This window comes from Aythya fuligula, chromosome 2 (assembly GCF_009819795.1).
Source record: "Aythya fuligula isolate bAytFul2 chromosome 2, bAytFul2.pri, whole genome shotgun sequence".
Lineage (NCBI taxonomy): Eukaryota > Metazoa > Chordata > Aves > Anseriformes > Anatidae > Aythya > Aythya fuligula.
Window position 1 is genome coordinate 34,700,928 of NC_045560.1, and position 11,073 is coordinate 34,712,000.

Genomic DNA, 11,073 nt, shown 5'->3' on the forward strand with positions numbered 1-11,073 from the left:
CTGTTCATCTAGTATAAATAACAAACGGTTTTAGGTACAAGTGTCAGCACTTCATGTGATTGCTTGTTGAAAGTATGTTTCTGAGACTCTCAAGAAAAGATTATTTCCCAGTTATTCCTGTGAAGGACACGACCCTTGTTTAAAACTTAAGAATGGCTGGGTCAAAAAGAGTGGTGTATACAAAGTAATAAGATAAAACACCACTGTGTGAAGGACTGTTAAAAAGTGAACCCTTTTTTTTCCCTCTCATTCACCAGAAGAGATTTTAAATAATGAAAAAGGCAATGAAATAAGTGTTTTTGAGTAAAGTGATTATCTGTAAACTTCAAAAACCCCAATCCACTACAGAGTTAAGAGATGTGCAAATTAAAGTGTCCATTTGAACAGTAAAGTACCTGCAGTTCAGCCAACACAAGTGTAACAGTAGCAGGTAAAATACAGAAGAGAAAGACCAAACAGGTAAGCTAACCAATGAAAATTTGTACATGAGAATCAGAATTAAAATTAGTTACTACAGCAAAAATCTGTCGAGTTGAAAATGTGGTATCTTTCCTTTAAAAATAGCACTGGGAAGAACTTCAGTTTTAATATCAATATCAGGTAAGCTGACAAAATAATTGGAAATAAAATGTCAGAATCCCATAAGAAACATGGTATGATATGGAAAATCCTGATTTCTGTCATATGAGGACAGGCTGAGAGAGCTGGGCCTGTTTAGCATGGAAAAGAGAAGACTGAGGGGAGACATCATTAATGTATATAAATATCTGAGGGGAAGGTGCTGAAGGGATGGAGCTGGTCTCTTTTCATTTGTGCCCAGTGACAGGACAAGAGGCAACAGGCACAAACTGAAGCACAGGAGATTCTGGCTGAGTATGAGGGGGCACTTCTGTGCTGAGGGTGACAGAGCACTGGGACAGGTCACCCAGAGACGTTGTGGAGTCTCCTTCTCTGTAGATATTCAAAACCCACCTGGATGCCATCCTGTGCAATCTGCTTTAGGTGATCCTGCTCAGCAGTGGGGTTGGACTAGATGATCTTCAGAGGTCCCTTCCAACCTCAACCATCCTGTGTTTCCGTGAAGTGCTGGTTCCCGTCAATGTAGGCACTTTCCTGCAATGGAATCTGAGTAAGGACACCAGGCTGTTAAGGCTACCAGTGACACATAGGTGACACCAATGGCATTTTTTTTTTTTTTTTTTTTTTTTTTTTTTAATTCACTCTATGTGGTGCATTTTTCTTATTTGTCTGAAAGTACTATGTATCAGGGAAAGCTGAGCAAAACAACTGCTTAGCTCCCAGCAAGAAAAAAAAAAAAAAGAGTGCAGCCAAAAGTCATGTAAAACTCTTCCAGCTTTAGTTAGCTTTATTAGAAGCTTAGAATTAAAGAAGGCCAATAAAAAGCAGTATCACACAGATTAAGAACCATCAGACATCTTAAAAGAATTTGTCGTCATATAGTCATGATGGACTGGGGACATGAGCAGTAAATTTCTGCAGGGTACCATAAGGTAGAGAATGCTCTTTGATGCTTCAACAGCTTTTGGGTGCCTATGACCAAAAGACAGTGAGGTGAGATCAGGACAGCACGGTCTAACATACAAAAACATGTTTCAGTGACCTGGATGATGAGGAAGGGGATGATGCATCTGGAAAATGGGTGATTGGGAACAAGGCAGGGATTCACGTTACCTAAACAAACACTGTCCCGCAGCAGAAAGATGTGGTGAACCCTGTTAGGGAGATGTAAAACCACTAGAGTGGTTTGACTTCTGATTGACTTCTGATCTCTGCTGCCAGGTTATTTTTATACAAGGCTGTTTAAAATTAAATACATAAACAACCCGGAAAGAACACCGCTTCTTCCCTGCTCCAAGGTATGTGTTTTGAATGCTCTTCTATAGTTAGCTCCTCCTTGCTCATTTTCTTTCTGGCTCTGCTTTTGCATAATGACAGCTCCAGAAGAAGTAGAGAATATCTTCGTCCTAGCACACGTTCAGCTTGGTGGTTAAAGCAGCCTTCTAGAAATCTAGGGATGTAAATTGGCATCCTGTCACCAAAACAAATGTAATACAAGTCTCTCACCTCCTGTGAGACCTCTGACCAGAAATTAATTATTCAAAAGGTGACCGTCATACTTTTCTCTATTTCAGATTAAAAGAGTAATCGTGGGAAAAGACATGCAAGTACTTACATACAAGCTCTGAATCATGAGCAGATGGATGTAACCATCTGGAGTCCTGACTCAGCCGTTACAGCATTGGAAAAGGACAGGATTTCACACCCTTTCCCAGGGTTAGCATTTCTTTTGCTAGCTCTGGGCTGCTCCCCTCTTGGAATAACCTGGTTTTCAGGACATCAGTTTTAAACCGTTTAGCACATCCTACATGTAGCAACACAGAGTTTTGTTGGCTTTGGTCCTGGAAGAGTTTTGGATGTGTTTTAGATAAAGATAAGTGGCTAGTTGTAATACGGAAGTGTGCATTTTATTGGCCTTTGATATACATGAAAGACTAGAATACCTCATAGTTCCTTCACTATTACAAGCTTAATATCTGTTCTTCCCCATAAGAGAAGCCCAATGTATCAATGTATTTGTTTTGGACCACTGATAGCGTAACACACTCTATGAAAAGGTGTATTTTAAAGTTTTACCTTTTGTCTAGTCATTATTGACAATTTTAACGCATCCGCATAACTACACGTGAAAACATTGCAAGATCAGTTTCAAAGGCATGCCCCATCAAATATGTAACCTGCAGCCAACAACGATGTTTATGGGGTTAAGCAATCTTTGGCAATGGTGCTTTGACTCCTTAATTTGGAACTATTAAGAAACTACTGAAATGTCACATTTGGACTGGTAGCATTATCAAAAAGCAGAACGCTATACTTGCTGCTTCATGAAACAAAAACGAGCCTCACTCTCCTATTCTGTAAAACTTGAAATCAAAGAACTCAAGTTTGATTCCACAACCCATTTGGATCTCTCCCCCCAAAAAAACAAATTTATACTTGCATTCCTATTAATCTCGATGGGTGACAATCTAATATCCTTCCTTTTGATATTTTTACTTTGTTGAGCCTCTTGTAGAAATACTGTGGCAGCGTGCTTGTCCAATTGTATTAGGTGGAACAGATGCTAGCTATTTACTACAACAAAGTTTGTGAACTCTTGCTAACCAGTGTTGTATGCATAGAGAGAAATGAAATCTTAGAAATGAGGAAGGTTTCCTCCAAAATGCCAATAAGGATGCATCACCAGTCTAGAATGAAAAAGTTTTCTCCGCCTCCTGTGGTATGTATAAGCTTGCACTGCCTCTTATAGAAAAGCCTCCAAAATGCAGATGGATAAAGCCAAACAAGTTAAACTGAGTGTACAATTACCTTTGATCAAGCCATCCAATTACATAACTTTATTCTTCTAAATTGTTGCTTATGCAGGCTTAAATGCCACCTTACTGCAAAATCCTCTCTAGTCTCTTTCTTTTCCAGCCTAACTAGGAAAGAACAGCTTGAAAAAAAAAAAAAAAAAAAGTCTTTTGTCATTTCATAAAGGTGCTGATGAAAGCTTCACAATGCTCTTTATGCAAAGCATCTTAATCATTTCAGAAGGCTGCAGAGCTGGGTGAGGTTACCTTCTGCACCTAGGGCTGCTCGATGAGGATTTTGGCATGGTGAAAGCTGTTGAGTTCTGCATAGCCATAAAAGCACCAAAATAAACACTGCTTCTAAAAAAATCTGTCAGTAATTAACTACAGCTTGAGCATCTCTACTAACAAGAAAGGAAACTGATGTTGGTTAATATTAGGTCTGCCTTCCTATTTGCAGGAAACACTTGTGCATTCAGTTTAAAAAAAGTCACTAAACAGAGTAACAGTAACAAATGTCTCAGTGGTTAATCTTAATTCTTGTCGTGTACTGGGACTAACAGCCCTTCAGAACTCAATCATTAAGCATGCTGTTCTACCTGACATAACTCAGAAACATCAGTTCTATAGCACACCTACAGCTTCCATGCTATTTTGAGTTTTCCACCCCATCCAATTTAGGAAGTGCAGCAAAAGTAGTGTTAAAAAACAGGTAGGATAGCCTAGCTGTGCTGGTTCTGGTTTGAAATGCTTTCTGACCTTGCCACACTGACCACTTTTCACACTAGCTCCATTAGCATTTACTCCTTTCATGCTGAGCTTGTGCTTGTCTTGTAATGACAAAGCCAGACACCCAACTTTCCTCTTTACCCCCACTGTTCCTCACTTAAATTTCACACAATACAGAAAACGAAACTTTCAATACTTTTAATTTATCAGGTTGATCACTCTGAGTTGTGCTTGTGTTGTACACAGTAAATACATTCATCTGTACAATTCAATTAATTTGAAGAAAATGCAGTTAAAATGCTGCTTTACACATGAAACAGACCCTTCTGTAGTGCTATAGGCTCCAGGTAGGCGCATAGGAAGACAATTTCCTTTTAGTCTACCAGTGCATTTATTCCTGTACCTGTTCATCAGAAGTTGCTTTTAAACAGTAGATTTTAGGTTAGTGCTTTTGCTGAAGTAAGATTTTATTAACTCTCAACTTGGTCTTTAGTAATTATCTTTCCAGAACATGTTTTTCTTTCATTACACTACAAATGGTTGTTTTCTGAAGATTTACTGAACACAGGCTTTCAACAATATTTACAAGAAATGAAGACGTTTCTGGAGTTATACTCTACTGGTGCATGCAACTGTCAAAGCCCATATAAATCAAGTAACATGCTTCCCCGGATAAAAGTGCCTAAGCACAGTTATCATTTCACAATTAGTAAGAAAGTGAAATTGTGTTCTTATCCCAAGTTTTAGACAGATTAATATATACCACAACACCCTGTACTGATCAAATTTAGAATTTTTTCTCTCTCTATATTTTTTAAAGTAAATCTTTAAAGTAACGTCACAGACTTATGGTGGAAGATGCCAAGGCCCATCCTCCTTTTTCATCTGGCAGAGTTGGGCTGCTAAACCTGTTCCATTATTAACAATTACTCATTCAATGTTTTTTTAAACAATAAAGAGGCCAGAAGTGTTGTTTTGTTTTTTTGTTTTTAATTCCATAATCAAGAATGACTGAACATTATATTCATTTGAACCAATCCAATTACATAGCTTCCATAAGTTAGTGGCTGCCAAACAAGCGTGTAGTCCAGCACCCCACCATTAGCAACGTTATCTGATGGTTAAGACCAATTTTAAGGTTAGACATGGTACATGTAAAAATAGAACATTTAAAAACCAATCTCATCACAGATATTTGCATTGCCATCTCCTTTGTGAAATAAATAAGGCAGCAGATAACTTCTACTTCGCAGTGGCATCTTTCAGATATGCTATCAAGTCTGCTCTCTCAGACTTCTTCTTAATACCCGCGAAAATCATCTTTGTTCCTGGGATGTACTTCTTTGGATTTTCCAAGTACTCCATCAGGGTATCCTCACCCCAGGTGATACCTGGAAGAAAAAAGATAAGATGGTTAGAGCTGTCAAAAGTGAAACACACTTATTTCCTTGTCCTCCATGTTATTTTGCTTTCTGGCAGTCTTTAGTACTTGTAAGACTACCATCAAGGCCTGAATGTTTTGGTCTGCAGTAGCTCAGAGAAGCAGCTTTACGCTTACCTTTGTTCTTATTAGCATCTGTGTAGGAGAAGCCCTCAGCCTGCCCGGTCTTGCGCCCAAACAGGCCGTGTAGGTTGGGGCCGGTCTTGTGCTTGCCTCCCTTCTCAACCGTATGGCACTGGGAGCACTTCTGCACGAAGATCTTCTTGCCCTTCTCCACGTCCCCCATCTTCAGCGCTAGAGCAGGAACACAGCGAGAGGTCAGCGCGCCGGCACCAAGGTCAAGCACCTCCGGGGGGCTCTGCCGGGACCCGCGCTGGCTCCCAGCACCACACCCGCGGCCCGCGCGCCCAGTACCGGTCCCGAAGGCCCATCCCCAGGCTGCACCCGCCGGGAGTGACCGTTACACGCAGCCAGCCCCCCTCGGCCATAACGGTCCCTAACGGTCCCTAACGGTCCCCAACGGTCCCGCCGGGACACGGCAGCGCCGGGTCCAGGCCCCAGCCCCCGCGGTTGGAAGCGGAGCCCACGCCCGCTAGGCCTCGGCCCAGGCCCCCCGCAGGCCGCGGCCCCCGCACCTGCCCCGCTGTCGCTCCCCGGCCGCCCCGCACCGCCCGGCGTCTGCCCAAGGACACGCCGGACTCCGCCCTATGTAACCCGGTGTCGGTGCAGCCAACCGCGCCGCAGCCTGCCGCCCGCCCACTCCGGCGCGCCAGCCAATCAGACCTCCGCTATCGGGCTTCTGATTGGTTGGAACGCCCGTCTGTCAATGTGAACGTCACGGCGCCGCCGGCTAGCGCGGTAGGTTGCGGCCGGCCTCGCGTTTCCTGCGGAAGGCGCCGTGCGCCGCGCTGTGACGTAGCGACAAGCGGGGCGCGCGGGGAAAGGGGGGCGGGCACTCGGCGCATGCGCACGGCGGGAGGCGAAGCAAAGGTCGCGCGGCGCCCCGAGCGCGCGGTCAGGGCGGCCCCGAGGGGGGGGGGGGCGGTGCCCGTGACGTAACGGCGCGCTCCGCCCCGCCCCGCCCCGCGGTTGCTAAGGGGAAGGGACCCGTGGCCTGGGCCTGGGGAGTGCCTCGGTGCCTGGCGGGGGCCTCACGGGGATATAATTGTTGTATAAGCAAATTAGCGCTCCTGGGTTGATGAGGGCACGTTTTTATCTGCTACATGTCATACCTGGAGCGTCACACATAACTTTGTCCGCTTCCCAGCGTTTCACCACTCAGCACACACAAAATACACATACACCGTGCCAGTCTGCTGCAGAGCTTTAGCAATTAGTGCTGTTCTCAGCTGTAGCATTACCCTAATAAAACTCATTTGCTTACGGTGTAGTTAAGTTCATTACTTTGTGGGGAGCAGGGTGACGTGACATGTGCAAGGGAACCACCTCAAAATGGCATCTTGACTTCTGTTGCCCAACTCAGATCTCAAACCAGGCTCCCAGAGTTAGGAGGTTGACTGAAAATATGCTACCTTAAATTTAGACAATAAATACATTGACTTTTAGACGATAAAGACATTATTTGCTATTTGGTTTTGAACCTTCGTCGTGCACTCGGCTCAGGCTTTTACACTTGTTGCCATTGTTGCAAGCACCATAGACTGCATTTTTTTTTTTTTTTAATAAGGGTTATGTGTCTCATATGACTTCAGGTATCAGATGTATGTAACTTAATGCCACAAGACTCCTGACATGACCCCTGGCCTCTTTCATCTTTAAAAGAGAAAGAGCAGAAAGTGCCTTTTAAGCTGCTTTAAGAAATCACAGTGGTGTAAATTCTTAAGCTTCTTTAAGCACTTCATGTGGACTGATGCAAGCTTCTTTAAGGACTTGATGTGTGCTAATTACTGACATCCATTCAAAAGGTTTCCTTTTCTTCATGGAATGCAGACTTCAGGCATCTTTAATTCCTTTAATTTCTTTTAGGTTTTGGTGTCTAAAAATGTATGCTCCATACTAGGCATTGCATGTTGAGCTTCACAATTACTCCTTGTGATGCATGTGGAAGGACATTGTAGCATTTTTTTTTTTTTCCTCAGGGATGCTGTTTATGAAAACTGTGCCTTGATTGAAGATGGTGGAATCCAGTTTTATTAAACATATAAAATAAGAAAATGTTCTCAGGGAAGATACTGAACCTGGGAGGCTTTCAGCACTGAAGGTGGATATGCCAAAGATCCGTCTGTAAAATGAAATGTTACCTACTTATAATTGTTCATGTCTTCTCTTCTAATATCTGCCTTACACCTCACCACCCAGATGCTGACATTATGATGCAGTACTGTTCCATGAAGGTGTAAATATTACAAAAGGGAACATTCACGGCTTTGCATACTGTATTGTTTGTAGAAGTTATATTGTAGGACAGAATATATTGTGGGATATCTAGAGGCAATGCAGAAGACAAAGTCAGGGCTTTTGTGGCTTAGCATTGCAGGAGTAAACTAAATTGACTCATTTTCAATGCACAATTACTTTCCCATGTATTAAAATTAATTGAAATGTTTGCTTTGATGTGGTTTGCCTGGAACGTTTGCGTTTCAGTCTGTCAGTTATTCCCTGTGGTTACACCTGAAATGCTTTTGTATTTTTACTCCCTCAGACCATTATAAACTAGAACAATGGTTCTTTTGCAGTCAAAATTACTGCTATGAAATTCTGTCCTGAAGGAAGAAAAGATAAACCAAATATGCACTGAAGTCCAGTAGTAAAGAAAATGTAGCAAAACAGCCAAATGGTTCTCTTAAGAGGTATACTACAGATAAAAGAAGAAAGAAGGCCTTATAGGACTAGGCCGGAACTGAGGAAAGTACGGTTTATTTCTCAGTTTTGTGATAAACGTCTTGTGTGGTCTTTGACAAATATGTTATAACCAGTTCCTTGTATTGACATCATTCAGTGTTGGTGGATCAGCGATTTGTGCTGTGGTCACAGTGGTGTGCACTGGTTTTAAGAAAGATCTGTACAGTGAGTCATAAATCTCACCAGGTCACAAAACAATACTGGCTACTTTGTACTGTTAGGATTTATTATTATTTTAGGCTGTTCAGAGGACCTGGATCGTCTTGTCTCAGAGAGAGGCCAGACAGTCCAGGCAATGCACAAAGCAGAGCGGGCAGCTGGGAAATTGCCAACATATTTCCTAGCTGAATCAATCGCACAACCATTATAATGCAATGACTTACTGACTGTTAAATTTACTGATGATTTTAACAGGTGTGAAAATATTGAAGTACTTTGTCCTCTCTTTCATGCTGCAGATTTATGTTACAAGCATGGGTATGCATTTTATAGCCATTTAGTAGAATCTTCAGGACTGGGGCAGGTAGAAATCTCTGTGTCATTCCCAACAGCTGGCCTGTGGGGAGCTGGGTAGATTAAGAAGATCCAGGATAAAGAGTCACTCTTCATCAACTTAAAATGGCCACAGAGCTCTGACTGTCAGCCTTAACTCAAGTGGATTGCCTCACTCAAGCATTTTTTCTAGTACCTGCTTATACACTGACAGAGGTTGAATTATCTGTAGAGTAAATGAAGATTATAATGAGGTCTTAGACCTCAACATAACGTAGGCAGAAGCATGGAATACAACTGCTCTGTTATCAGTTTTTGTTTTGAAGCAAGAAACACAGCAGTGATGTCTGGTCAGGATGAGTATAGAAGAGTAGCGGGTACAAAACATAAATGAATGAAGTTGGGTAATTTGCAATGGAGCATGAAACAGCAGGAGAGGACCTCCAGATGCAAGAGTTGTCACAGGATAGTACTGAATCAGTTTCTGTTGAGAAACTATGAGAAAACTCATCCAGAATCCTTACAAACCAGGTCTTGTAGTGAAAGCAGCATAAAAACATAGATGATTCAAGATAGGGGAGGGGAAGGGAAGGGAAGGGAAGGGAAGGGAAGGGAAGGGAAGGGAAGGGAAGGGAAGGGAAGGGAAGGGAAGGGAAGGGAAGGGAAGGGAAGGGAAGGGAAGGGAAGGGAAGGGAAGGGAAGGGAAGGGAAGGGAAGGGAAGGGAAGATTTCTGGACTCAAGTCCAAAGTTACTTAATTTAACTCACAGGGAGTTTCAAATTTCAGAAATTCAGGATGTAGCAATTTGTCAAAAGTTTAGCTTTTCTTAGAAACAGTGTTGTTTTTTTTTGAGGTTTTGGAAAATAAATTTAAAATTAAGGGCTACTGAATTAAAAGACAAATGAAAGGGTGTCCTTTTTTGAAGTCTATTGTTTTAACTTTAAATGTAATCTCGTGTTATTGTGTAGTCTGATAGGGTTTACTGGAAAGCTTAGACTAAAAGAGGTATAATAAATGTCCATGAGCATTGTCTGAAAGAGTCTGATTCCATCTGACAAAAACATACTAGAAGAGTACTAATATCCACTGGCCTCAATTTCAGTTTATAGATGGCAAGAAATCAGTCAAATTACCACATTTTAAATTTATTTTTTGAATGACTTTTCATTTTAATGAATCAAATGGTTTGAAGAATTTATCTGTAGGAAAGGCCTGGAGCATCTCCTCTATGAGGAAAGGCTGAGAGACCTGGGTCTGTTCAGCCTTGAGAAAAGAACACTGAGAGGGGATCCTAGCAATGTGTATAAATACCTCAACTGTGGGAGACAGAGGGATATGGCCAACCTCTTTTCAGTGGTTTGTGGGGACGGGACAAGGGGCAATGGCCACAAAATGGAGCCCAGGCAGTTCCGCACCAACATGCAAAAGAACTTCTTCACGGTGAGGGTGACAGAGCTGCCCAGGGAGGTTGTGGAGTCTCCTTCTCTGGAGATATTCAAGGCCCATCTGGATGCCTACCTGGGCAGCCTGCTCTAGGGATCCTGCTCTGGCAGGGGGGTTGGACCCGATGATCTCTCGAGGTCCCTTCCAACCCCTACAATTCTGTGATTCTGTGAAGAGGGGCCTATTATCCTAAAGCATGAAGTCAGTCTCATAGCACTAAGAACGCTTACCAAATCTACTAACATTGCAAACGTTTTTCTTATGCTCCAAGGATTTGCCTCTAAGCCTTTTTTTTAATGATACTGAGCTCTTTGCCTTCTACATATACCAAGCAGAAAATTAAACAAGTAAATTAGAATGTGCTTCCCAAGTTCCTTATTTTGATTTTATGAGTTTGATCAAACAAAAATTTTCATTATGGGACTTATAGACATATGATACAAATGACTGATATGACTTTTATGTAGCAAGTATATTTTATATACTTGTCATTAAGTTGTAGTTTCTATTTTATTTGTTTCTTTGTTGGCTGGTTGGTTTTTGTTTATTTGTTTGTTTTCCAGAAAGAACAAGCTCAGTTTCTCATGTCTTTCTTGTTAAGTAACAAATTCCCTGATTTTAATAATGCTGAACCCCGATTTTAATAACCCTGAACTTTGAAAATTGGCTTGAAGGAAGAGTGGAGTATATCTGATCTCTCAATGGAACATCTTAGAAGACTGCAGTGAAGAAAGT

General features: G+C 42.1%; 1 protein-coding gene across 1 annotated transcript; it reads right to left on the reverse strand.

The window, feature by feature from the left end:
* Nucleotides 1-4,283: 4,283 nt before the first annotated feature.
* Nucleotides 4,284-6,257, reverse strand: LOC116486440 (cytochrome c). The gene is made up of 3 exons (XM_032182670.1): nt 6,177-6,257; nt 5,659-5,835; nt 4,284-5,491 (listed from the first exon to the last, which is right to left on the reverse strand). The coding sequence occupies exons 2-3, from the start codon at nt 5,825-5,827 to the stop codon at nt 5,343-5,345; spliced, it is 318 nt and encodes a 105-aa protein (XP_032038561.1). The 5' UTR covers nt 5,828-5,835; nt 6,177-6,257; the 3' UTR covers nt 4,284-5,342.
* Nucleotides 6,258-11,073: the final 4,816 nt, after the last annotated feature.

Excerpts from the sequence above, each read along its gene's own strand:
- LOC116486440 (XM_032182670.1), bottom strand. The coding sequence starts at position 5,827 with ATGGGGGACGTGGAGAAGGGCAAGAAGATCTTCGTGCAGAAGTGCTCC. Across the intron at positions 5,492-5,658 it reads AGATGCTAATAAGAACAAAG|GTATCACCTGGGGTGAGGAT; the intron begins GTAAGCGTAAAG and ends TTTTTCTTCCAG.